The 27,188-nt window shown below is 47.1% G+C and overlaps 1 protein-coding gene across 1 annotated transcript; it reads right to left on the minus strand.

The window, feature by feature from the left end:
- Nucleotides 1-1,501: 1,501 nt before the first annotated feature.
- LOC136610895 (very-long-chain 3-oxoacyl-CoA reductase-B-like) lies at nucleotides 1,502-20,130 on the minus strand. The gene is made up of 11 exons (XM_066590094.1): nucleotides 19,918-20,130; nucleotides 13,622-13,668; nucleotides 13,465-13,540; nucleotides 8,705-8,815; nucleotides 7,597-7,664; nucleotides 4,935-4,979; nucleotides 4,761-4,795; nucleotides 3,067-3,148; nucleotides 2,912-2,977; nucleotides 2,118-2,267; nucleotides 1,502-1,638 (listed from the first exon to the last, which is right to left on the minus strand). Exons 1-11 carry the CDS (start codon nucleotides 20,084-20,086, stop codon nucleotides 1,522-1,524), a joined length of 966 nt encoding a protein of 321 aa, XP_066446191.1. The 5' UTR covers nucleotides 20,087-20,130; the 3' UTR covers nucleotides 1,502-1,521.
- Nucleotides 20,131-27,188: the final 7,058 nt, after the last annotated feature.

The raw sequence follows: 27,188 nt of genomic DNA on the forward strand, positions 1-27,188 counted from the left end.
TGTTACCAGGTGTAGAACTGACAGCGGAGTCTGGCTATAGGATGTTACCAGGTGTACAGCTCACAACGGGGTCTGACAGTAGGATGCCCCCAGGTGCTAAGCTGACAACTGGGTCTGGCAGGGGGGATGTCACCAGGTGTAGAGCCGACAACTGGTTCTGGTGGTGGGATGTCACCAGGTGTAGAGCTGACAATAGGGTCTAACCTGGGGGAAGTCACCATGTGTAGAGCTGACAATGGGGTCTGGTGGGGGAATGTCACCCAATGTAGAGTTGACAACGGGGTCTGGTTGTGGGATGTCACCAGGTGTAGAGCTGACACCGGGGTCTGGCGGGGGAATGCCACCAAGTGTAGAGCTGACAATGGGGTCTGAAGGTGGGATGTTACCAGGTGTAGAGCTGACAAGGGAGTCTGGTTGGAGGATGTCACAAAATGTAGAGCTGACAACTGGGTCTGGTTGGGGGATGTGATCAACCAATCAGTTATGACATCGCAGCTTCTGAACCTTCCCGAGTTCACTGTTGGCCATGTTTCTGGGAGATGGAGACCATCCTCTGTGTGCGGTGCGACTACGTTCAGGGAGACCCCGTAAACTGACAGAACATGGACAGTGGAGCCTTGTACGAGCTGTGAAGGCATCACACACATTGTCTGCCCTCACTCAGGGAATCTCATAGAACATTGGAGCATCCATTAGCCCCAGAACCCTCTGTAGGGAACGGCATGTAAAGGGTTACCATGGACAAGCGGCTGCATACAACAGCACAGCAGCGCCTGCGATGGGGCTATGAGCGACGGGCTGTAAGTGAGTGGAAGCTGTAACACAGTACACCATCTTCCGATCGAATGGCGGCACTTGGGTGTGGCGGTTGTCTGCAGAGCGGTTTCTACATGACTTCATAGTCCTAACAGTGAAGTTTGGAGGAGGTTCTGTTATGCTGTGGGTTGTTTTACTGTGAAGGACTAGGGCCATTGGTTATAGTGAAATCCACCCTCAACACCACCGGGTACAGAGACATCCCGGACAATGTGGCATCATCTCCCCTGTGGCAGTACTCTGGTACAGCTCCGTGTCTCCACCAACATGACCGAGCACCATGTCATGTGGCACGCAGTGTGGAGGAGCAGAACCTCTGTAGACTTCATTGGCCCAAAGTCCGGATCTCAGTCCCATCGAGCATCTTTGGGATGAACTAGAATGCTGCATCCGTGCGCCCAACATACCCATAACCCCCCGCATCACTGTCTGAAGCTCCTTCAGGAATGGTAGCAAATCCCTCCACACATCTATGGAAATGTGGTGGAAAGCGGCCGAAGAGGGCGACTGCAGTCATTGAGGCCAAAGGCGACCTAAGACCAGATGGAGAAGTGGGAATAAACCGGAATCTCACCCCCTTCTGTCCATCTGATACTTCTCTCATCGCAGTGTACGATTCGGAGGTTATTGACAAATAACAAGAACACAATTGTTTATTAGTCCTTTCCATATAACAATTTATTTTGCGCCTTTTTCCTTTCTCGGCTACTTCTGCTTCGGCTTCCTTGTCTTCTCCAGGGCATCCATGGCTCTCTTGGCGAATTTTGCCATGAATCTGGAGCCCATGAGGGAGTCTGACAGGATGAGGTCCAGCAAGTAACTCTGCATGAAGAATGGAAGCGCATCATACAGGTCCTGCCCACTAGATGGCGCTATATATACAGGGTAGATGGAAGGCGTACAATACAGTGAAGTGCTGAGTCTAGCAGGTGCACATATGTACCTATAGTCTACCACTACGTATAATTAGGGTGCCCAAAGATATTACACTAAATTAATGGAAATGTACAATTTCATCTAAAACGGTCATTAGTTGGGTGAAATCTATCAATAATGATCATTTCAGCTGAGGGCTGACAGCATCGTCACCTAGAATTAGGGCAGATGCCCTTGAATTCTCCATCCGTGGTCCGCCATCACCCAATACGTACAGCGTGAACAGCTCTAACGGCCGACACGTAGTGAGGCCTGTGTACGGGTGCAGCACCAGGTGAGGGGTCATCCAGCCTCCGCCTACTTGTCTGTCATGGGTGTGTCCAGCTGTCCCCGCACTACGCCGTGCATTACACTCCAGTCACTACCTGAATGCCATGGGAGAGGCATCCGCTGGTCCGGTCGCTGTATCCCACCGTGTTCAGAGCTTCCCAGGCATAATCATCGACCCCCATCACCAGCAGATTCTGCTTCATATTCTGGTTCATGTTGGTAGAAACCGTCAGAGGCATCACAGACTGTGGGCACACGAAGACATGAGAACTGCTGTATCTAATCCTATCCCGTGTGATACTGTCTGCTGAGCTGTGTATCTAATCCTATCCCGTGTGATACTGTCTGCTGAGCTGTGTATCTAATCCTATCCTGTGTGATACTGTCTGCTGAGCTGTGTATCTAATCCTATCCTGTGTGATACTGTCTGCTGAGCTGTGTATCTAATCCTATCCTGTGTGATACTGTCTGCTGAGCTTTGTATCTAATCCTATCCTGTGTTATACTGTCTGCTGAGCCACGTATCTAATCCTACCTTGTGTGATACTGTCTACTGAGCCGTGTATCTAATCCTATCCTGTGTTATACTGTCTGCTGAGCCATGTATCTAATCCTTTCATGTGTGATACTGCCTGCTGAGACGTGTATCTAATCCTATCCTGTGTGATACTGTCTGCTGAGCTGTGTATCTAATCCTATCATGTGTAATACTGTCTGTTGAGTTATGTATCTAAGCTGCTGGGCAGCTGTATCTAATCTTATCACATGTGATACTGTCTCCTAAGCCCATGCGTCTAATCTTTTCATGCCTGATAGAGTCTGAATGAACCCCCCCCATCCCCCCCCCTCCATCCACCGGCGCCCGTATCCCCAGCGGGTCAGACGTTACCTGCACTGTAATTCCTTTGGATTTATATTCTATATTAAGACCGCGGGAGAAAAAATCCAGAAAGGCCTGAAAAGAACAGGATGTCATCAGGGTGGCTGACACCAGATAGCGGACAGGAAGAGCATGTTATCTGACTCCACAGAGGATGGCCATACCTTGGTGGCGCTGTATATGGTCAGCCTGGGGAAGGCATGATTACCGGCCTCTGAGGACATGTTAATTATCAGACCTTTCTTCCTGGGAAATGGAGAAACACAAGACAATGGTCATCATCTACTAGCCAACCAACACCCAATTGCACCGCTATATAAAGTCCAACCATCACTGAACCGCACGGCTATCTACAGTCCAACCATCACCAAACCATACTGCTATCTACAGTCCAACCATCACCAAACCATACTGCTATCTACAGTCCAACCATCACCAAACCATACTGCTATCTACTGTCCAACCATCAGCCAACCCCACTGCTATCTACAGTCCAACCATCACCAAACCATACTGCTATCTATAGTCCAACCATCACCAAACCATACTGCTATCTATAGTCCAACCATCACCAAACCATACTGCTATCTATAGTCCAACCATCACCAAACCATACTGCTATCTATAGTCCAACCATCACCAAACCACACTGCTATCTACAGTCCAACTATCACCCAACTGCATGGCTATCTACAGTCCAACCATCACCCAACCACACTGCTATCTACAGTCCAGCCATCACCCCAATCACACTGCTATCTACAGTCCAACCATCACCCAACCACACTGCTATCTACAGTCCAGCCATCACCCAATCACACTGCTATCTACAGTCCAACCATCACCCAACCACACTGCTATCTACAGTCCAGCCATCACCCAATCACACTGCTATCTACAGTCCAACCATCACCCAACCACACTGCTATCTACAGTCCAACCATCACCCAACCACACTGCTATCTACAGTCCAGCCATCACCCAATCACACTGCTATCTACAGTCCAACCATCACCCAACCACACTGCTATCTACAGTCCAGCCATCACCCCAATCACACTGCTATCTAAAGTCAAAGAATCACGCAACAATACTGCTATGTACAGCTTAACCATCAGCCAACCACACTGCTACCTACAGTCTAACCATCACCCGACCACATTGCTTTCTACAGTCCAACTATCATCCAACTGCATGGCTATCTACAGTCCAACCATTACCTGACCACACTGCTATCTACAGTCCAACCATCACCCAACCATACTGCTGTCTATAATGAGTAACCATCATCCAACTACACTGCTATATATACTGTCCATCCATGACCCAATCACACTGCTATCTACAGTCCAACTATCACTGAGCCACACTGCTGTCTACATGGTCTATTCACCACCCAACCACACAACTATTTATACAGTCCAACCATCACCCAACCACATTGCTATCTACAGTTCAAGCATCACCCAAGCACACTGCTCTCTGTACAGTCCAACCAACACCCAACCACACTGCTATGTACAGTCTAACCATTACCCAACCATACTGCTATCTATACAGTCCAATTATCTATAACAGGCAACCATCACCCAACCACTCTGCTATCTATACAATCCAACTATCACCCAACCGCACTGTTGTCTACACTGTCCAACTATCACCCAACTATACTGCCGTCTATGTAGTCCAACCATTACCCAACCATACTGCCGTCTACACAGTCCAACCATCATCCAGCTAAGCTGCTGTCTACATAGTTCAGTCATCATCAAACCACACTACTGTCTACACAGTCAAATCCTCACTGTAACACAAGACGATGCAGTATATATAAAGGTGCACAGTTTCGGACAAGTACCTCTGTATCATTTTTGGAAGTACAATCCTGGTCATCTGAAATGTGAGAATAAAGACATTCCACTAGGTTACCTGTAAGTGCACATATAGAGACATATAGGTCCCTGCTATCTGTACCAGATGCAGGAAGAGGGTCAGGTTTACAGCGGACACATCTGGTAATACGGATACGTACTTGTACAGTGGACATCATGTTACAGTTCATAATGGACGTCGCTCTCTGTTAGAAACAAAAATATTCCAAAAATGATTAATCACATCGCATTCTCTTAACCGTCCATTCGACCGAAGCCCGGTGACCGGCCCCTACAGATCATGTAATCCGATTATTAACTTTACAGTTAACTAATACTAAGTTCCCAAGTAATAATTACAGTAAACTGTAGCCGTGTGACCGAAGGACCAGCTGTTTATACTCAGGATAGTCCTGCGAGCCGGGGGTGGAGGTCCATATAGTCCAAGAGGTCTTCAGCTTGTGGAGAAATTCCAAGTCGGAGTTGAGATCCCTTCTGGAGTGTTCGCTTAACTTTTTAGTGACTCTGTGTTAGGGTGAATGCCCATGAATGGATTTCTATCGCGTGGCAGAAAGCCACGGGTGAATTCCGCAGCTACTAGGTTCTATTGAACCTAACAGCTTTCTGCCTGCCAATGCTCACATGCGGAATTCTACCGCTGATTTCCACAGCAGGAAATAAATCACGTCATGTTCTATGGGAGGTGTCCATTCATGTAATATTAACGGAGACCGCAAAAATCCGATCACCTCAACAGATTCATGAACTCTGGTGTATGCTGGAAGAAGATCCGTGGCCACCATGGAGTCGCCAATGGCAAAGAATTACAGTCTGTGCTGCTAAGAAATGATGCAATACACTTAGCTTCAGCAAACGAGCCTGGAGTAATAGAAAGTAGCGCCAATTTAGGTGATGCGACAACTGGGTTGCATGTTTCCTGTTCATGGATCTGAAAAGCGTTCCGGGCAGTCCCACCACGCCAGGTACCTCTCACAGAGCCACAGCGCTAACAGGAGTCCGATATTGCTGGATGAATACGGTGAATGAGGTCTGGACACCTATATACCACCGGGTGAGCAATGTATAATTCGCTGCTTGTGCGGCGCATGCCAACGGCAATTTGTATGAAAATGTGAATGCCCCATCAGAGTCTGATATCGAAACAGACAACTCGCTCTCCCACAACCTAGCAAGCTGGGGGTCTCCCTGGGGCACCTGTGATAAGATAATGATGTGGATCCTGGAGAGGACGCCGGTAGGGGGGTTCTTTTGTAGAAATAAGTCTTCAATCAGAGTCGGTAAAGAGTTTGATTGGTGGAGAACAGGAATGGTTTTTAGGAAAGAGGATAGTTGTAAATACTCCATCCAGGAGAGTTTGATATTTGGGAGGAGATGCCAGGAGGGATAGAAATTAAGGCAAAATATTGTTGAGTATGATGTTGCATAGCCGGATGTCTTCAGCATCTTGCCAACAAAGGAATGTACGCTTGTACATTGCAGGTGGGAATGCTGGGCCATGAAAAAGAGGAGTTAAAGCCCCTGTGCAGGTTGGGAGGTCACCTCTGGTCCTAAGCCCATCCCAAATTCTCAAGCAAATGGTGGAAAGGAGGGTGTGGGGAACAGAGGAGGGTCTGTCCTTATAATAATAGGTTTCTAGGTTGGCAATGAAGAGTATGAGAGTATAGGATGTTGGGGAATGGGAAATCGCAGTGTAGAAGCCTTAGTGAGGAAACTTGGTCTTTTAGGTTGCTCTTGAGGACATGAACAGAACTGGATGGCCTGTGTTAGGAAATACCATAGGAGAGGAGACGTCCTGGGTGGGACAGAGTGGATGAAGAGTATGATGGTTTTGGACGTCCAGCTGGTGTTTTAGATTGCATTGAAGACTTAAAACATAAGAGAGACTCGAATTGACTTTGATAGGGGGTGAGAGCAGGGGTTGCTATTGAAGGCACATGAGTATTGGAGTGTTGGATGGGACAAGTCCTAGATGATGAAGTATGATAAGAAGGGTTGATCTTGAATACATGAAGACTACAGGAGTGTTGGATGTTGGGGAATAATATCATAGGAGGAGAGACAAAGGAGAAGTCCTGGAAGGAGTGTGAAGACATAGGTTGACCATGAAGGCATGACCATCATGGGAGTTTGGGATGTTTGGAAATACCATAGAAGGGACAGGGGAGACATTCTAAGTGATGGAGTATGATAAGAAGAACTTTTTACATTGACCTTGAAGGCAAACAGAGTAGAGAAGTGTTTGACTGACTTCCTTAAGAGGGAGGTGTGAAGACTTAGAGGTGAGAACAGGAATAGGTGGGCTTCTAGGTGGACTTTGCAAGCATGATGAATACAGGAGTGTTAGATGTGATTAAAAGAAAATCATCAGGGGTTAGAGTCAGGGGAAACGTTCTGGAGGGGGGAGTGTGAATAGGAGATGTGAGAAGAGGAGAAAATCATATACAATGAGGAAGGTGATCCTGAGATCAGGAACATGACCTGAGATGGAAAGAGAAGTGAAGAAATGGAAGAGCAGAGGAAGACATGGTGGGAGTCAAGTCAGACAGTCAACAGTAGATGGGTTTGTTGGTGGACTATAGTGGTTGGCACAGCAGTAATCCAATGGGGGAAGACAGTGAGGGGTTGTGTTGGTCAGCAATAAATCTACGATTCCCAGGAGTTTCCTACACCCTCAAACATTCTTCCAAAACCATTGGGTGTCCAGAGGCAATCAGAGCATGTTGGAAGCTGTAGTTTTGTCATAGCTCACCATGACATTTGAAGTCTTGTGTAGTAAGATTGTCCATTCAACATCTCACTCACCTCACTGACATCAGGCACATCAAGAAACAGGATGGGGTTCTCATCGTAGAGCATACCAACGTTATTGACTGCAATGGAAAATCCAAAAATTTACTTCATCGGGAAAGAAAGGGGAAAACAAAAAACGGGGAGGTCAAACATACAAATCATGAAGGCAGAAGAAAGAGGGGAGCAATGGTGAGCATAGAAAAGAGGTGGCCCCTAAAATCAAACTGGGAACCTCATTATGATTCTGGAGTTTTCCACCCAAGCCCAAACTTCCTGATGTCTATTTCCGCCTCCACTGGGAGAATTCTCCCCTCTCCTTATCAACAATGTAGTTCTTTTGGTGAAGAGTTCCAAAGAGAATAGTACCATCCTGGGACCAAGTATCCCATAGTATCCTCATGGTCTTTGCTTTAGCTATTATCTCAGTATAGGGAGGCCCAGCACTCATCTCTTCTACAGTATAGGACTCTTTATTGGTGGAGGAGGGGTAGTGAGGAAATAGACCCTTAAAGGGATTGTCTAGTTGTAAACTACTAATGGCCTAGATTTACGATAGGCCATCAATAGAAGATTGGTGAGGATCTGTCACACAGGATCCCCACAATTCAGTTGTTCCATTGGCTAATTCACTCATACACTGAGCTGATTTCTGCAAGGCACAAAAGCTCTGTTCTCACTATAGTGGCAAGGCTTGGTATTACTGGCAAAATTCCCATTCACTTCAATGAAAACTGCCTGTAATACCAAATCTGGCCACTGCAGGGAGAACAGAATTGTCTGCTTCCTGCAGAAATCAGTTCAGTTTACAAGCATATCGGCTTGATGAACAGATGATCGGTGGGGGTCTCAGGTTATTGACCCCTGCTGATCTACTATTAATGACCTATCCTGCAGATAGGCCATTAGTAGTTTACAACTGGACAAGCCCTTTAGGGAGATTCTCAAACATACAACCTACAAAAAGATGGAGGCAGGCAGATGTATATGCAGGGCGGGGGAGAAAGGTGCTCTTCAGGCTTGCGAGTAATATACAAAGAAAGTCAGAAGTCAGGGACATGTGGGTGTCCGACCACAACAGTGAATACAAAGTCTACGGGACCCCGACCACGTAAGATCCTACCGAGGATGCCAATGTCCAGCCCCTTCAGCGCCTTCTCCACCTTGGGGTAAATTTCAGGTCCTCCTGTGAAATCCAGCTGGATAACTTTGGTTTTCCGTCGGGTTCGTTCTTCTGTGGAAGGTAGAAATTTCTGTAAGTGCCGAGAATATTTTCAGATGTTCTAGAAAGAAAATCAGTAATCCTCCAGTGTGTGCAGCTCCTAATGACCGTATGCCTATGTACTAAGCCCACTGTCGGAGTCTGTAGATCTAGACCAGGGGTGTCCAACTCATTTACACCCAGGGCCACCGCAGCATAAGGGTCAAGGGACATTTATAAGGGGTCATTTACATGGGTGCATCGGCTCTCTGTATTGTAGGCATGAAATAAATCACAGCAGATCCTATTCTGCATTGCATGTAGCTACCCCATAACACGGCTGTAGAGCGCTCGGCATATGTGATGGAGTAAAGGTGCATTTACACTGAAAGGTGATCGCTCAAACGTCAGTCTGAGTGACAGGTTTGAGCGATCATCTTTGCATAACTCTTAAGTAGTTAATTAGCTACTTAAAGAGTTAAATGCAGGCAGAGCGGGACACCGCTGATTGCAAGAACAAAGCAGCTGTTTTGTATATGCAAACATCTGCTTTGTTCTCACAGTTATCAGCACTGCCTCGCTGAGCTGATAGCTCCAAGAAACAGCAGGAGCGCTGACAGCTTCTTTGTTCTCGGAGCTGTCAGCTGGTATCCCGCTGAGGAGTCCCAATGGGATACCAGCTGAAAGAATGCTATCAGCGCTGCTCGCTGAGTAAATCAGTGTGCGGCACTGATAAGAGTCATTGGTGATTTCTAGCTTACCCGATGCAGTGCACAATGGCAGAGCATTTCGGTCAAAAGATGGCTTTTGAGTGAATTTTAAGAAATAATCATTGTGTCTAAATGAAACTTTACTCCCCTTCCACCTGTTTAGCACTGAGCTTCCTACCTTGGTGGGCAGCTAGGGAGCCCCAGTACCATCTCTTGGCAAGGGGAGGAGGTGTCACGGGCAGGAGCTAGTGTGCTAAGGACCCGCCCTCTCTCCGCCCCCTGCTGCAGCCAGCAATGGTGGAGCTTAGCTCTACCCCCGTCCTGCCCCCTCCCATAGCAAACAGCTGGCAAGGAGCGGAGAGGAGCAGGTAACAGGGTGGAAGTTTAGCACTCAGTGCTGCCATTGCCCTTCAAGACACACCTGTGGCGTGGCTTGATAAAATGCCAGTCAGATCGGGGTATAATGCAATACTATGGTATTACGGTATGCTGCAGGAGTCATGAAATGATCACGAGTTCAAGTCCCCTGTGGGGAGTAAGAAAAAATGTAAAAACTAGTAAAAAAAGTTATTAGAAAAAACAAAAACCAATAAAAGTTAAAAAACAACTTTTACCATATTTACAATAAAAAAATCTAAATAATGAGGTTGTTGCGTCCATAAAAGTTAGATCTACCGCAGTAACAAATATTTATCCTGCACAGGGAACGTTATCAGAGAAAAAAAAAACACAATGGCAGAATTGCGCTTTTAGGGCTTATTTACATGAGCGTATATCAGCGGGCTTTTTTACGGCCGGCCGATATACACTTCCATCTGGGCAGTGCCTTCCTTCCCTCCCCCTCACCTCTCTGCTTCTCTCCTCCCCTCCAAGCGGTTTGCAATAGGAGTGGGCGGCATGGGGGTGGAGCTAAGCTCCCACCCCTCCCCGCCCCTTGTCCATAGCAACCAATGGGAGTGGGCGGGGCAGAACCGAGCTTAGCTCCCATTGCAAACAGCAGATTGGAGAAGAGAGGCAGAGAGCCGGTGAGGGGGAGGGAAGGGGAGAACTGCTTAGATGGAAGCGGATATCGGCCGGCCGTGAAAACGCCATCCGATATACGCTCGCGGGAATAAACCCGTATGGTCACCCGGTCTCCAAGGAAAAAATATAATAAAAGTGATCAAAAGGTTTTATGTACTCCGAATTGTTACCAATAGAAACTACAGGGCGCCCTGCTAAAAATGAGCCCGGCACAACTATGTCAATGGAAAAATACAACCGTTATGGCGGCCAGAAGGCCAGAAGGCGGCGGCAGAAATGGGATTTTTTTTTATTTTAAATGTAATACTGTAGAAAATTAACTCTATAAATTTGGTATCGCAGTATTCGCACCGACCCACACAATAAAGTCATCATGGTATTTGTGCCGCAGTGCGTACGCCACAGAAACAAGACCTAACCCCGAAAAGATGGCGGAAAATAAAAAAGTTATTATTTTTTCAAATTGAGGACGAAGAAAAAAAAACGAAAATGAAAATTTTTAAAAAGGGGCGGCCCTTAAGGGGTAAAAGCCATCCTTACCGGCAGAGATATGAAGAATGAGACATTGAGGCTGGACTCATTCATTCTTCCAGTACATTGTTTATCTTATCAGTTCCTGGACAGGATCAAGGAGGTCTCCCAATACTGACAGGTCCTCATTCATGCTGCCAGTATCTGGAGTCCATCTTCAACCTTCAGTTATGCTGTCAGTATCCTGATAAGATAAATGATCTCTTCAGTCTGAAACAAGATCAAAAAGAGATACTAGATACAAAGTTGTCCTCCTACCTGTCCGGATCTAGAGATCTAGTTTCTCTTAGCAGTATAACAGATCCTTCCAGATACAACCTCTCTGTACATGGAGATCTTATTAGTGTTCGGTGACATCCTTGATTCTGTCTAGATGCAGCAAAGATAAACCAGATCCACAGATCTAGGCATGATGAAGGAGGACTTCTAGATACTAGCAAGTCGAATGAGTTGCCCCTCAAGTCCTTCATGTCTGAAGACTCATTCACCCTTGTTAGACATGGACGAGATACCCAAGATCTCCAGGTAAAGGAAAGAAGAAGAAGAACTTTGGATACTGTCAGGATGGAAACCAGATATAGAGTCATCCAACCTACCTGGATACCTCCTAGATCTTGTCCAGATAATGATAAGATAAAGAAAACCTCCAGAGGAAGACTGGATAAATGAAGATTATGGATACCCCAAATGCAGAGGAGTTTTCTAGCCTGCCTATATCTGCTGACCCCCTTGCCCCTATTTAGATATGAACAGGATAAATAGAGACAGGATGAAGGATGACTCGAAATACTGTCAGGATCAACCTCAACCTATGTGTATATGGAGAGCTTCTTGATCTGGGCTTGATCCCGTAAAGATAAACAAGGTCTCCAGATGAAGACAGGGTGAGGCATGACATACTTTCAGGATGAATTAGTCCTCCCTCAGCGATACCTCCTTTATCCTTCAGAGTCCTTACTTGTCATGGTAAGTAGGTTTCACAGGTCTGACAGTCACCAACCTGTGATGTACGGCAGCGGGAGGGGGGGGGGGGGCAGACTGCATGGTTGACTTATTTCCAGCTCCCTGTATCCTTCAAGCATGCAAGATGGAGCCCAAATGCCCCAATATATCTCGCTGCCACTACTGACCATTCCTGATAGGTCGGTCGGCCTCCTCAGTTTCCACCAGCCAACACACAACTAACAGACTTTGGGGTTATGGATCGCTTAAAGCATCAAGGAAACTGACTAATAAAGTTTAAAGCTTTATTCTAAAAAGGGTTAGCGGTAATTGGATAAACTATACAAAAGGAGATAATTACAGAAGGGGAGGAGCTACAAATACACACAAACAGTATAAAGCAAAAAGGAAGAAAATAATAGAAAATTCCAGTCTATGAAGTTGTATCACATACTCTTGGGTGCGGAGCACGAGGAACAGGGGGCAGGCCGGCATCAGATGCAACTCCTGGGTCTGACAATGGGGGGGGAAGATCCCTCTTCAGTTTCGAAGTCCCTCTGGGTCCCACCTCTGTCGTCCTCCTCATGACATCATTGAGGTCTGGCTAAATAGATGCACAGATCTTCCAGATGGAAACCCAATGTAGCATTTTGGCTATATTTCCCCAGAGCCCCTCCATTAGGGAAGCTATGGTCGCCATGTTTCATATCATGAATTATCATGAAGCTATGGTCGCCATGTTTCATATCATGAATTATCATGAAGCTATGGTCGCCATGTTTCATATCATGAATTATCATGAAGCTATGGTCGCCATGTTTCATATCATGAATTATCATGAAGCTATGGTCGCCATGTTTCATATCATGGGTCAGATGATTAGCTCCGCAGATAGGTGATTCTGTGTGTTCTGGGGGTCGCACAGTGGCACGAATGAATGCCCTGCATCCGTGGTACATTCACAGTTTTGAGAATATAATTGTTGTTGGGCTGGGACCTGCGAATGACCCATAATCCCGGTTACCATTTTTTTCTCCCATCTCAGTGGAGGGAAATCACAGTCAGCCAGTCTGGAGGATGCGTACTGGAGGGGCAGGGAGACCAGGGGATCTTCTGCAGATGGTTAATTTCATTATCACTACAACAAAGAGATTTCTTACTGGTCTCAAAAAGAGCAAATGGGATCAAAGCCCCCTCTGGTAGGTGTGAAAGGCAGGTGAATGAATGTTGATGAGCTCTGCTTGCCAGGAAATACACTTGACCATCTTCCTAGATCTACCCAACTTTTCCCAAACCAGAAAGATGGCAAATGGGTGACAGTCTACCAGTGTCATTTCACCACATTGCTCACACTGTGTATATCTCACAAACTCATTCTTAAGACTTCAGCCATCCCATCAGAGTTATGGTTTATCTTGTCTAAATCTAGAAGTTAATACATTACCTTTGGGTTTCCTCTCTAGAATCATCTCTTACCTATGCCCTTTGCAACCGTTTTCAACTTCTCCAGAGTCCGACTGATGAGGATGATATCGAAACCTCTTTTGGCCAACTATGGAGAAGAAACAGATGTATGAGGAGAAAAGAGTGATAGACAATAGATGTAGAGAGAGACGGACTGCTGTGTACTGACCTCCTCGGCATAGGCCTTGCCGATTCCGTCCGTTGCTCCCGTTACCACTGTAAAAATCATAATATAGGACAAAAATGTTAGTGGGGTATTGGACCTTAAATTTAATGGGACCAGAGTCTGGGTTGTTGATACGACACCACTCAGTTAGACTATGCTCTAAATTTGCCCCCCTCCAGTTTACTAGCCCTATACTGAATGGACAGAGGTCCAAAGATGCAGTTTACTAGCCCGTAGTCCTATGTGGACAGGACACAGTATTTGATGCCTACACTATTACATCCCCATAGAATGAAAGATCTTCCCACCTATTTAGGCCAATGAATTGATGGCATGACTTCAGTGCCCATCTCGGTCCCCTTCATAAACAAGTCTGCCCATCTATATAGATCATTTACAACCTTCAGGAAAAATTATTAGTGTGGCTAGATGGGTGCATGTAGCTCATATGACCAAACAGACCGCTGATGGGTATTCAAATCTCAAATCTCCTCTGCTGAGACACAGTTGGCCACAAGATTAAAAACTATCAGGTCACTCAGCTCAGATTGTTGTAGGGGTTTGCCGGAAGGAGAACATTTTTGGCAGTGCAAATGTTAATGTGCAACTATAAGCTTGAAGATGGAGAACAAAACTGTGACCTGTGCCAACATTTGTGCTCCTCTCTATTATATTTTTTGTTTTGCAAGGTCTGAGAACGCTATTCATTCATTAAAGAAGAAAGAAAAAGAGAAAAAAAAAACGTCAGAAAGAAGAGATCCGCGCTCACTGGTGAAGTGCACTGAGGACAAATTCACGTGTAGACAGTGGTGAAATGAAACACTTACTTGGAAGGAGGGGGGTATGATGTACAGATGCCCCCTCCTCAGAGTGTCCACCACAAGGTATAGAGCTGTGCTCCAAGTAGCAAGATGATATTCCAGATGTTGAAATCAAACGGAACTTTTAATACGGCAACGCGTTTCGGTGCAGAATAAGGCACCTTTCTCAAGCCATTAACATGTAAAACCAATACACAATACAAATATTTATACACAATTAAGAAAAGACATACCCTTCCCATGTTCATCTGTGCTGTGTGTCCAGCGTTCCCAAAGATGGGCGTACACTGATGACGTCAGCGGCACCATGTGATATGGTGGCCGCACTCTATATGTAGTGATGGAGTATCTAGGATGAGACTTCATTCGAACTAAATTAAGCTGATCCTAGGAGGTAAAGTGGAGTATATAGTAGTGTTTAAAAACGATAACCTTATAATGGTCTCGGCAATGTCTAGTTGCCGGACGGTGGGGGAGGAGCCTAATGATGCGTTCTGCATCATAGAGTTGCGCGCTGTTGTTGATATGATGACGCCGGCGTGGCTTAATTACCGGACGGTGGGGAGGAGCCCAATGACGCGCTCTACAGCCCTGAGTAGTGCGCTGTTCTTAATATACTGCCGCTGGCATAGTCCGGTTGCCGGGCGATGGGGGAGGGGCCTGATGACGCAATCTGCGTCATTGAATCACATGATGTGATGCCGCCGGCATGGAACAGCTACCGGGTGGTGAGGGGAAAGCCTCATGACGCATAACGCGTCACGGTGTCAGATAGTGAAACCCTTATACTGCCGGTGATGTACTACAACTATCTGGCAGTGGGAGGGGGGAAAAGGGGGAAGGGGGAGCTTCATGACCCGGTCCACGTTGCCATGGCAGCCGTGAAGTGGATATAATCCAAAAGGAGGAGCCACTATAGCTGTATTCTTATTGAGGCAGTGCCAAAGAGAAAGGGGGGCAGGTATAATAACATAAATAGTAATCTAGTGTTGGAACATTTGCCTACAATGGGAATGAATAATAACAAAAAAGAGTAACTACGGGTGGGGATAGAAAGTTCCCCTCACCACCCGGTAGCTGTTCCATGCCGGCGGCATCACATCATGTGATTCAATGACGCAGATTGCGTCATCAGGCCCCTCCCCCATCGCCCGGCAACCGGACTATGCCAGCGGCAGTATATTAAGAACAGCGCACTACTCAGGGCTGTAGAGCGCGTCATTGGGCTCCTCCCCACCGTCCGGTAATTAAGCCACGCCGGCGTCATCATATCAACAACAGCGCGCAACTCTATGATGCAGAACGCATCATTAGGCTCCTCCCCCACCGTCCGGCAACTAGACATTGCCGAGACCATTATAAGGTTATCGTTTTTAAACACTACTATATACTCCACTTTACCTCCTAGGATCAGCTTAATTTAGTTCGAATGAAGTCTCATCCTAGATACTCCATCACTACATATAGAGTGCGGCCACCATATCACATGGTGCCGCTGACGTCATCAGTGTACGCCCATCTTTGGGAACGCTGGACACACAGCACAGATGAACATGGGAAGGGTATGTCTTTTCTTAATTGTGTATAAATATTTGTATTGTGTATTGGTTTTACATGTTAATGGCTTGAGAAAGGTGCCTTATTCTGCACCGAAACGCGTTGCCGTATTAAAAGTTCCGTTTGATTTCAACATCTGGAATATCATCTTGCTACTTGGAGCACAGCTCTATACCTTGTGGTGGACACTCTGAGGAGGGGGCATCTGTACATCATACCCCCCTCCTTCCAATTAAGTGTTTCATTTCACCACTGTCTACACGTGAATTTGTCCTCAGTGCACTTCACCAGTGAGCGCGGATCTCTTCTTTCTGACGGTTTTTTTTTCTCTTTTTCTTTCTTCATTATATCTGGGGGAGTTCTTCATCTAGACCCCCCAGCCTGTATCTGCAGCTCTCCTTTACATTGAAGGATTGGAGCACTGAGGAAAAGACATTTTGTGACTGCATCCACACAGCTGAGCTAGTGTGGATTGGATCTACCTGTGGCGCTCTCTACTTTTTCTACATTCATTCATTAAAGGGTTTGTCCAGCTGTAAACTATTAGGCCTCATGTCCACGGGGAAAATCAGGCCCGCTACGGAGTCTCCATGGAGAATCTGCAGTGGGTCCCTCCTGTCCCGCGGACATGAGCGCTGAAAATAGGAATTTAAAAGAATTAACTCACCCGCAGCGGGCCGGGAAGGTCTTCTCTTCCCCACGGCCGGATCTTCTTTTTCAGCCGGCGGATGAACTCGGCACGCCGGTGGCACGTCGCTGGCGTGCCGCACGCATGCGCCGGGCACATCCGCCGAGCCGAAGCAAGAAAGATCCAGCCATAAGGAAGAAAAGACCCTCCCGGCCCGCTGCGGGTGAGTTGATTCTTATTTTAGGTCTTCCGCGGATCTGGACGGCTTCCATAGGCTTCAATAGAAGCCTGCGGGAGCCGTCCCCGCGGGAGACCCGCACGAAAATAGAGCATGGTCCAGATTTTTTGATGCTCCATTTTTAAAAAAATCACTTTTATTGACCATCCACGGGTATTTATCTACCCCGCGTGTGGTCAATGCATCCCTATGGGGTGCGGATCCGCGTGCGGGAGAAGAGTTAAAATCCGCTGCGGATTTTAATTCTTCTTTTGCCTGTGGACATGAGGCCTTAGGATAGGTCGTCAATAGTAAATGGCTAGAGGTCGCCTCCTGGGATCCCCACAGATCAGTTGTACTCTGATTTCTGCAGGAAGCAGGCAGCTCTATTTCATCTGCAGTGACCAGACTTGGTTCAACAGTCAAAGTTCCAATTCACTTACTTCAGTGAGATATTTGACTGTAGTACCAAGCCTAGCCACTGCAGTGAAAACGGAGCTGTCTGCTTCCTGACAAAATCAGCTCAGTTTACAAGACCATTTGTCCGGCGGAGTTTCTGCAAGGGTTCTTTTTATCTCCCCCTAAAAAAAATGTAATAAGAGCTATACAACACGTTATACGGACCCCGGAGTGCGGCCAGTAAAATATACAACTTGTCCCACAAAAAGCCCTCATACGTCTGTCAGCGAGTTATGGCTCTTGTAATGCGTCAATGAAAATCATTTGTGCTTAAGGTACACAATAGGCTGGTCCCTAAGGGGTTACCGCCGCATGATGTGGACTTCCGGTGGGTCAAGTCAAGTAAGGTTCGATCACAATGGAGCCCTGTGGTGGCTTAAGTTTGGTTCGCTTTAACCCTATTGGGGTCGCCTGGGATGTAGCGCCGTACTATGAGCACCACCACATTGCGGCTCGCAGGGCTTGTTGTCAGGAGTGAGAAGGTCATCAGGGGACACCGATTAACGATACGGCGCCGACGCAGGTCAGACGGGTTTTTGTTGCCTAAGTAAAGTTTTACTACATCGGCTAATTATTCATTAACTCAGATGGTGGACTTTCCCCTACCGCGCTGCGTGCCGAGGAGATGGAGCCGATAGCAGTCCGAAGGAACTGCAGAACGAGAAAGGACATCAGGAGGCCGGGGCAATCATGTGACAACATTACTAAGAAACCCCATTGGATATGAAGACGCAGTAAGGAGGAGTCTCTACAACTACCGCTGTGCAGAAGTCTTCACACCCTTCAGCCGCTGCCTGCGCCTCGGTGACCAACTCATTTCTCTGTTTTTTCCACTGCCCTAACTCTTCCGTTGACCGCCGTATGAGGGCTTGTTTTATGTGGGACAAGTTGTATTTTTTGGGTACATTTACTGCATTGTAGGACTTCTGCCAAATTTTTTATTTAAGGCCACTTGGGGGGGGGGGGGGGGGAGGAATTCTGCCATCGTTTTTTTGGATTTCCTCTTTATGGCATTCAGCATAAGTGATCTCATTATTCTCCTCCGGTCGGCACGATTCCGGCGATCCCTAGGTTATACAGGTTTTTATGTTTTGCTATTTTGGTACACCAAAAACACTTTTTTACAGATTTGCTGTTGTCTCTGCATCCCAGAGCCGGAGCGTTGCTCCGTTTCCATCGCCGGAGCTCTATCAGGGTACGTTGTGTTTTGTGGATGAGCTCGAGTCTTCATTTATCCCATTTTTAGGAAACATAAAACATTTTAATTGCTTTTATTCTATTTTTTTCCCCCAGAGGTAAGATTAACCAAACCTGTATTTCTGGCCTGTTTTTCCTTTTTTAATGGCGTTCACAGTGCAGTATAAACAATCCGTTGCGTTCATTCTGCGGGCCGGTGCGAAGACACCAATAACAAGTTTATATAGTCTTTATTTCCTTGCCACTTTTTCACACTTTTTAAAAAAGTTTTTCGTAATCTGTAACTTTTTCCTTTTTTTGTCAGTGGTGACACTTTGTTTGTGGGGTGAGTTGTACTTTTTAATGATACTATTGATTGATCCATATGACAGTTTGATTGCTTTCTATTCCATTTTTTGGGGAGCAGATGGGAAAAGCTGGGAATTTTTTGGGGGGGATTTATAGTTCCTAGTAAAGGGGGAAGGCGGGTTTTTGCTGTTTTTATTTTTTTCTTACTGTTTCCAGTTTTTGTTTTTGTCCCACTAGGTGACTTGAATATCACCACCTTTCATCATTCTTACAATACACTACTATACTCATAGGCCATCGTAGCTGTCAGACCCAGAGGCCATATTCAAGCCTTCGGGTGCTGTAGCAAGCCACCGGGACCCTACGATCACATTATGGGGGTCCGATGGGTGACAGAGGTAGCCCCCTCGCTCTGTCAGCCTTTTACATGTCCCGGTCACTTCTGTTTGACCAAGTACCAGGCTGTTAGCCAACAGTCATGCACCCACTCCTTCTGGTGACCCGTAACAGGCTTCTGGTGCAGTGCCATACAAAGGCGATTGAATGAAAATAAAACCTCTTAGCGGTTCCCATAAAAAGGAGAATGGGTGGTGGTTAAGGGGTTAAGTCAATGGGGCTTATTTATTATGGTACTTGTACCAAAACTGTGACCTTTTGGCCATTTACACTGGCCAAACCTCGCACATAACTTTTACTATAATCTACACCAAAGGCTGGCGCAGATGATAAACGTACCTACTCCAGTTCCTAGCTAAAGTAGGTTTTCATCTGGTGCCTGGTGGTGCTGCCAGGTGAAACAAATGCATGGGTTGAGGCTTTGCTTAGACCAGCATGTCAGATGCCATTTTAGGTAAATAAGCCCAATTATTCGGACACATTTTCGACTAAATCGAAGATCAGACTCCCACCTTGGTGCCTCATGTCTTAAGGCATTCCCGTATGTGCTTGGTTTTAGGTTGCAGTTCTCTTGCAGACTGCAGCAGGTTGTCCTCCAGCATTTCTATGTGTTCTGCTGCAGTGAAGCCTCTCCAAAATGTCCCCATTTACTACTCTAATCCTGCTGCAAAGGGGAAGGGGAAGACACATGCATGTATTGGTTATGCCTCTTGAGAATAGCCCCACAGCTACCTACCTGCCCAGCCTCCATACTTTTTAAGGTCCGTCCTCCACACCCTGGAGATGATATACATATTGAATCCTCTTAGGAATTTCCATACTTGTTTGAGGATGAGGTAGGATAGAGCCAATTGACCCAGCAGGTTGAGTCCCTGTGGCAGAAGAAACTCCATCTGTTCCCTCATGTAGTTCCTATATGAATCGCGCCAGGCTTTATCTGCATGTAAATTCCAACACGTCCCAACTCTGTCTGGCAGCAGGATGCATAAATCAATAAGAATTTTGATATAATGTCCCGCCCGACTGCACTATACATGGCAATGAGTAGGGTGGAGTATGTGCAGGTCGCAGGAGGTAGAGATCCAGATCTCTAGATCCAGTAGAAAATTAACCTTTGCTCTTTTGAGGTCCACACCTTGGTGAAATGAGTCAAGAGTAACCAGATCTACCTGGAGAAATGTCTAAAACAGAGTTCTAATACATCTCTAAGGTGCTGCTGTATAAACTGTAGGGAACCCATAAAAAGTGTGATTGCTGGAGGTTTAGATTCTCAAGGCTGGGTCATGAAGTGGCCAGATATGTGCGACCAAGCCTTCACTGAAGTGAATGGAGGTGCAGAAACCTCTGAGTGCTCATCAATGGAGGTCTAAAATCTTTTGAAGAATCCGCCAAATGAATCGTCCCATTGACAACTTATTGCCAACCTATAGTTTTGTTGGGAAACAAGTCATTAAAGACCACTTTTTTTTAACATGCACAGGGCCCAACCATCATCTATGTATTATCTTCAGTTCTTCAAAAGCTTAGATGACCTCCTTGTAGACCCATGGTCCTGTAATTCTATTGGCCTAGATCTAAGGGCCCCAACCTACAAATCTACCATCAGACTCATCCAACACATGCTGAATAAGCCCAATTAGCAAATCTACAATCTACGGCTGAGGTGCTACAAGATGTAGTCAAAAAGACTGCTATGGTACATGCATAGAGCAATTCGACAGGGCAGTCCAGTCATTGCGGGACCGTGTTAGTGAATGGTGAAACACCGATTCACTGCAGATGCAATGCAAATTAGCAGAGCACGGCCCAATCAGAAGACAATGCAAATGTCAATGTGAACTTGTGGGTTGGAATTTAGCATGATCACTTAGCTGGACCTGTGTCCATTCGGGGACTCAATGTGGACTGGTGCCTGACTCTCCTGCAGACGATGGTGGATGACTTCCTGGGTGATCGGCCCCTATCGTACAGAAGGAGGCTACTTCCAGTACAGTTTCATTACTTTAATCATAGCAGCGGTCCCACGGGACCTAGATAGACACGGAAAGCAGATTTCTGCTTCTTACATTCCACTCTTTAACTTACAGGGGCCACAACACAAAATTGAAATCCATTTTTCGGGAGCCCCAGTGACCTTTGCACCATACCATCGTGTAGCGCATCCATATCTTCCTATTCAAGTACACTATTGATTCTTCAATATAGAACACCAGTCCTGAGATGTAGAGCTTACTATAGCGACTCTATGGTCCCAGAAAAAGATGGCCGCCCGGCTTCTCTGACTGATGCACACACTACATTAGTATTTTAAAGCACTACATGTTGCTTTTATTGACCAATCAAACTGCGCATTGTCTAAGACTACCGATGCAGTGTGTGCATCAGTCAGAGAAGTGGAGCGGCCATCTTTGTTTGGGACCAGAGGGTCACTTTAAGCTTGGGTACCCAAATCTCAAGTCTCCTTCCATGATCTCTACCTGACTCTTATCCCAGTGTTTGCAGGACCCTTTCCCCGTAGATGATCAGATAGGGGTGGGGTAGTTGTATTGGTTTTCCTGGGAGACAAATGTTAAAGTATAACCTCAACTGTGATAACACAGCGCCATAAAGCGAGCATATGTTAGTGCCCCCGTGCAGGGTCATTGTTATTTTTCTAAGGTTTTAAAGCCTTGAGCTCATCAGACTTTCTGAATCCAAGCCTAAGGAAAAAGGGGGCATAAAAAGTGGCTTGTTCAAAAGTTTGTGCATCCTTACGGAGCAGAATGGAACGGTTTCGCAGGACGCCAACTTGAAGAAAAGTTGCCATTTGAAAAAAATTCTTCACCAAAATCTGCACAGCGAACCTGCGGATTTGTGTGCAGAACTGAAAATGTTTACTTCTAGCAGCTCAGGTCAGAGCCTCCAACACAGATATGCAGCCAGCTTAACCTCTTCTTGACCGTTGAATGTAAATTTACATCGCTGCCGTCACATCAGTTTCAATGAATTTAAACTCCATCACTCAGCCGACGATCTTGTCTGCCCACAGCGGGTAAAACACCCCACACACACTCTTACTAACAATTAGCTTAGAATAAATCTGCAATTCATTAGTCGAGCCTTGTCCGTTTTAAAGCGAACCATAACGCCGAAGATTGTGTTAATAATTCATATTCCGGGTTCCAGCTTACCTGTGATATAAAAAGCTGCTGGTGGTAGTGTGTGTGTGTGTGTGTGTTTGAGCTTCCATTTTGCTTGCATGCAGAAGCCTAGGAAAGCTGGGTACAAATCGGCCTGTATTCCAATGACACCATGCTTGCAATTCCACAAGAGGGATCAGTTGAGGCTCTGTGGTGACAAGTGGTCCCAATGGTAAGAGCGCTTGGGTCAGTTGATCCGTGACAAATCGGTGATAGATTTCAGTGTGGGGGTCACTTGGTCCACCGCAGCGACATCCCTGTGAGGCGAGCGCTGCCGAGCGTCTGGAGTCAGAGCGCAAGTCATTTTAATGAGGCTGATGGAAATACCCGAGTGGGTGCCGCTCAGGTATCTCCGCAGTCCCACTGACTGAATGGAGCGCTGGTGCACTTGTACGACCGGCCTCCTCCTGAGGGGGGCAGTAACCCTGCAGTGAGGAGGACGAGGGGCATAAGACCTCTAGACTAGAGATTAGTGGGCATCTCAGCAGTGAGACCCTCATCTATCAGCAAGTTATCACTTATTTGCATGCAAGCTGAGAAGTTCATTAAAAAAAGATTGCATAAAAAGGCGGCCTGCGCAAAAGTTTGCAGACCGATTTAGAAGTTTGTTTTTGTAATGTCTGAAAACTAAAATGAGTTCATCAAGTCTGCTGAGCCCCGAGCAACATAAAGCATGAAGAATGGGCTGTTCACGAGTCTGAGCGTCCTTCCAGCTGACTCACTGGCATGCCTCATAATAAGGGTCAGACGGGTTATCATTACCTTCACCGAGGCGCAGCGTACCGACTGATGGGAGCAGCTTTATACTTCACCAATTAACATCAAGAAAAGGAAATAGATGCAAAACCCTGGGGGCCATCCAGCTGCATATATATATATATATATATATATATATATATATATATATATATATATATTGTGAGACGGTGACCGTCAAGGTGCTGGAGGGCAGGTATGTGTCGCCTAGGATGCTCTCCTATGCTGCCTTGGGGAACGCTTGGGCAGATACGTGCCACCGAGCAGCCTGGGCTCGGTGGAGGAAGCCGGCAGTATAGTGTTAGTAGCATTAAGCCACTAACACATTGTAGTATGTAAGTGGCTCCAAGCCACATAATCCGGGCCGGCTTTTCCTGGAGTGACCAAAGTGAAGGGTGGGATGGTCACTCCCACGTACCAGGTGAGGCTGGTACCAGGCCTTATAAAGCCTGGGCCTATAGGGCGTAGAGAGAGAGCTGAGACCTCTGCAGGTCTGAGAGGCCTGGCTGGCTGTGGGCAGGAGCCATTTGTGTTACCAGTACGTAGACAGGGACGCTCCATGTATAGTAAGTGCTCAGACGAGCAGGATTTACGTTATGTTTGCCTGATGTTAAGGCCTGTATTTTGCTTTGTTTGCTTGGAAATAAACCCAGGCAACGCCTGGACTAAAGACTTTATCCCATGTGTCACTGTCTCTGACTGCTTATGCCCAGGTTGCTACCGATCCTAAACGCTAATCCCTCACATATGGTGTTTGGATGCGGGCAGCGGTCTTAAAGAGACATACACCAATTAATGGACATTTTGCTGCAGCAGCTGGAGAACCGTTGCTAAGGGCAACCGCCCAACTGATATTGACTGGAGAGTGCTGTAACCCCCATGTTCTGGGTGAAAGCTGCAACAGCACAGCAACTAGACACTGCCAAGATGGAAGAACTGATAAAGCAGCTGGTGCAAGTTACCGTGCAACAACAACAAGCGTTTGCTGAGCAACAGCGGGTTAACCAGCAGCTGCAAGAGCAACTCCTGGCGGTGGCGCAAAGTGTGCAGAGATCGGCTGGTTCGCCCCCCACTACCCGTACCGTGGTACAGGCGGCCTTACAAAAGATGACACCCACCGATGACATCGAGGCCTATCTCGTGGTCTTTGAGAGAGTGGCCGAGAGGGAGAAGTTACCGGCGCCTCAGTGGGCTGAGGTAGTAGCGCCTTTCCTGACGGGAGAACCCCAAAAGGCCTATTTTGACCTCGGTGAGCAGGATGCCAAGAACTATGTTAAGCTCAAAGGTGAGATCCTGGCACGCTTGGGCGTGGACACCCATGTGCGGGCCCGACGAGTACACGCCTGGACTTTCGCGGACGACCTACCAGCTCGCTCCCAGATGTACGACCTGTTCCACCTGGTGAGAAAGTGGCTGCAACCGGAGGAGTCGTCCCCGGCAGAGATCGTATAGAAAGTGGTTCTGGATAAGTTTATACACTCGCTGCCCCCCGCAATCCAGCGCTGGGTGGGACAAGGAGGTGCCCAGGACGTGGACCAACTCGTGAGCCTCGTCGAGAGGTATAAAGCCACAGAGGACTTACTGCAAGCCGTGCCTCCTCGACGTTCCAACCCCGGGAACAGCAAGTCGGCCGGAGCACCGGGTAAGACTGTTCCGTATGTAAGGGGTGTCAAAAATGTCCCAAAGGGAGGCGGCTCAGAGGGGGATCATGTGGGACAGAAGAGGAGTCCCAACTGGACAGTCCGGTCCCGGGTAGAGCCCCAAGGGGACCGGGGCCCCATACTATGTTGGCGCTGTCATGAGCCCTGGCATATTGCCGCCAACTGTCCACTTACCGTGGAACCCATGGACTGTGACCCTGCCCGGCGGAGGTAGATGTTCGCACGGCCAGTATGTTCTGCAGAGACTGTGTCAGAGACTGATCGACCATTATGTCACCTAAAGGTGAATGACTTTGCGGTGACAGCTCTACTGGACTCAGGGAGCTTGGTTACGCTGGTGCACTCCAGCCTGGTCGATCCCACAACCTTCACCAGCCGTCGCATGGGGGTTGTGTGTCTGCATGGGGACACCAAGGAGTATCCTATTGCCCTTGTAAGACTTGATACTCCGTGTGGACTTGCCACCCATGAGGTGGGCGTCGTAAAATCCTCGGGAGAGACTTTCCCCTATTTTGGGACTTGTGGCGACACCGAGGGTCGTCTGCAAATAAGGTTCATGATAATGTAAATGTGTATGATGTGTGTCCAGAACCGTTTGACCCTGAGGGTATGGTTCCAGCAGTAGGGGTGACCCAAGAGAATGGGGATAACTTTCCCTTAACAGTACTAGCGGGTGAGACGGAGGTACAGGACGAAGTGGTTGCTATGCCTGACTTAGAGGTCTCACGTGCCAATTTCGGAACTGAGCAGCTCCGAGACCCCACCTTAGTAAAGGCCAGGGAAAATGTTAAAGTACTGAATGGGGAGCCTCAATTTCCAGGGGCTGATACTGTGTTTCCACACCTTGCAGTCAACCAAGAATTGTTGTATCAGGTTGACAAGGTCCGTGGGGAGGTTGTGGAACAGCTGGTGGTACCTCAGTCTTACCGCAGGATGTTCTTAGACCTGGCGCACAAGCATGTGCTGGGAGGTCATCTCGGGAGCGAAAAGACTAGGGAACGCATCCTTCAGCGGTTTTTCTGGCCGGGGGTACATGGTGATGTAAAACGTTACTGTGAGTCGTGCCCGGAGTGTCAGATAACAGCTCCTATGCCCCATTACCGGAGCCCCTTAGTGCCCTTGCCCATCATAGAGGTGCCGTTTGAGCGGATCGCTATGGACCTAGTTGGGCCCTTGGTAAAGTCTGCCCGGGGTCACCAACATATATTAGTGGTTGTAGACTATGCCACCCGTTACCCCGAAGCCGTTCCTTTATGCAATACGTCATCCAAGGGTATTGCAAAGGAACTACTTCACATGTTCTCCCGCACGGGCATACCAAAAGAGATCCTGACGGACCAAGGAACCCCCTTTATGTCAAAGGTCATGAAGGAATTGTGTAAGCTGCTGAATATTAAGCACTTACGGATGTCTGTGTACCACCCACAGACGGATGGTCTGGTTGAGAGATTTAATAAGACCCTAAAAACATGCTAAAAAAGGTAGTCAATAAGGATGGGAAGGACTGGGACTGTCTGCTGCCATATTTAATGTTCTCAATCCGTGAAGTCCCACAATCCTCCACTGGGTTCTCTCCCTTTGAATTAGTTTATGGCAGACATCCCCGAGGGCTCCTTGAGGTAGCTAAGGAGACCTGGGAGCACGAGTCCACCCCCTACAGGAGTGTTATTGAACACATCTCACTCATGCAAGATCGAATTGCGGCGGTCATGCCCATTGTTAGAGAACATTTACAGCAGGCTCAAGAAGCCCAAAGCCGGGTATATAACCGGTCCGCCAAGGTGAGAACCTTCAACCCTGGGGATCGGGTACTAACTAGTGTTAGTGCCCACCCTAGAAAGTAAATTCCTAGCAAAATGGCAAGGGCCCTATGAAATAATTGAGAAAGTCGGAGAGATAAATTATAAGGTATACCAGCCAGGTAGGCGGAAACCAGAACAGTTGTACCATGTAAACCTAATTAAGCCATGGAAGGACAGAGAAGCCCTGACTGCAGTGAGCACCCCCCATGGTACGGTCCCAGAGGTGTGTGTATCAGGGTCCCTGTCCAAATCCCAACAACAAGAGTCGAGGGAATTTATACAACGTAATTCAGATGTGTTCTCCGATATACCAGGGCGTACTGGCATCATAAAACACGACATTATAACTGAACCAGGGGTAAAGGTTCAGTTGAAACTGTACAGGGTTCCAGAAGCACGCAGACGAGCCATCTCAGAGGAGGTCAAGAAAATGCTAGACCTCGGAGTAATTGAGGAGTCGAAAAGCGAATGGTCCAGCCCTATCGTGCTGATACCAAAACCTGATGGCTCTCTGCGCTTCTGTAACGACTTCCGGAAGCTAAATGACGTGTCAAAATTTGACGCATACCCAATGCCGAGAGTGGACGAGTTAATTGAGAGACTGGGTCA

The sequence above is a fragment of the Eleutherodactylus coqui genome, chromosome 2 (genome assembly GCF_035609145.1).
Source record: "Eleutherodactylus coqui strain aEleCoq1 chromosome 2, aEleCoq1.hap1, whole genome shotgun sequence".
Lineage (NCBI taxonomy): Eukaryota > Metazoa > Chordata > Amphibia > Anura > Eleutherodactylidae > Eleutherodactylus > Eleutherodactylus coqui.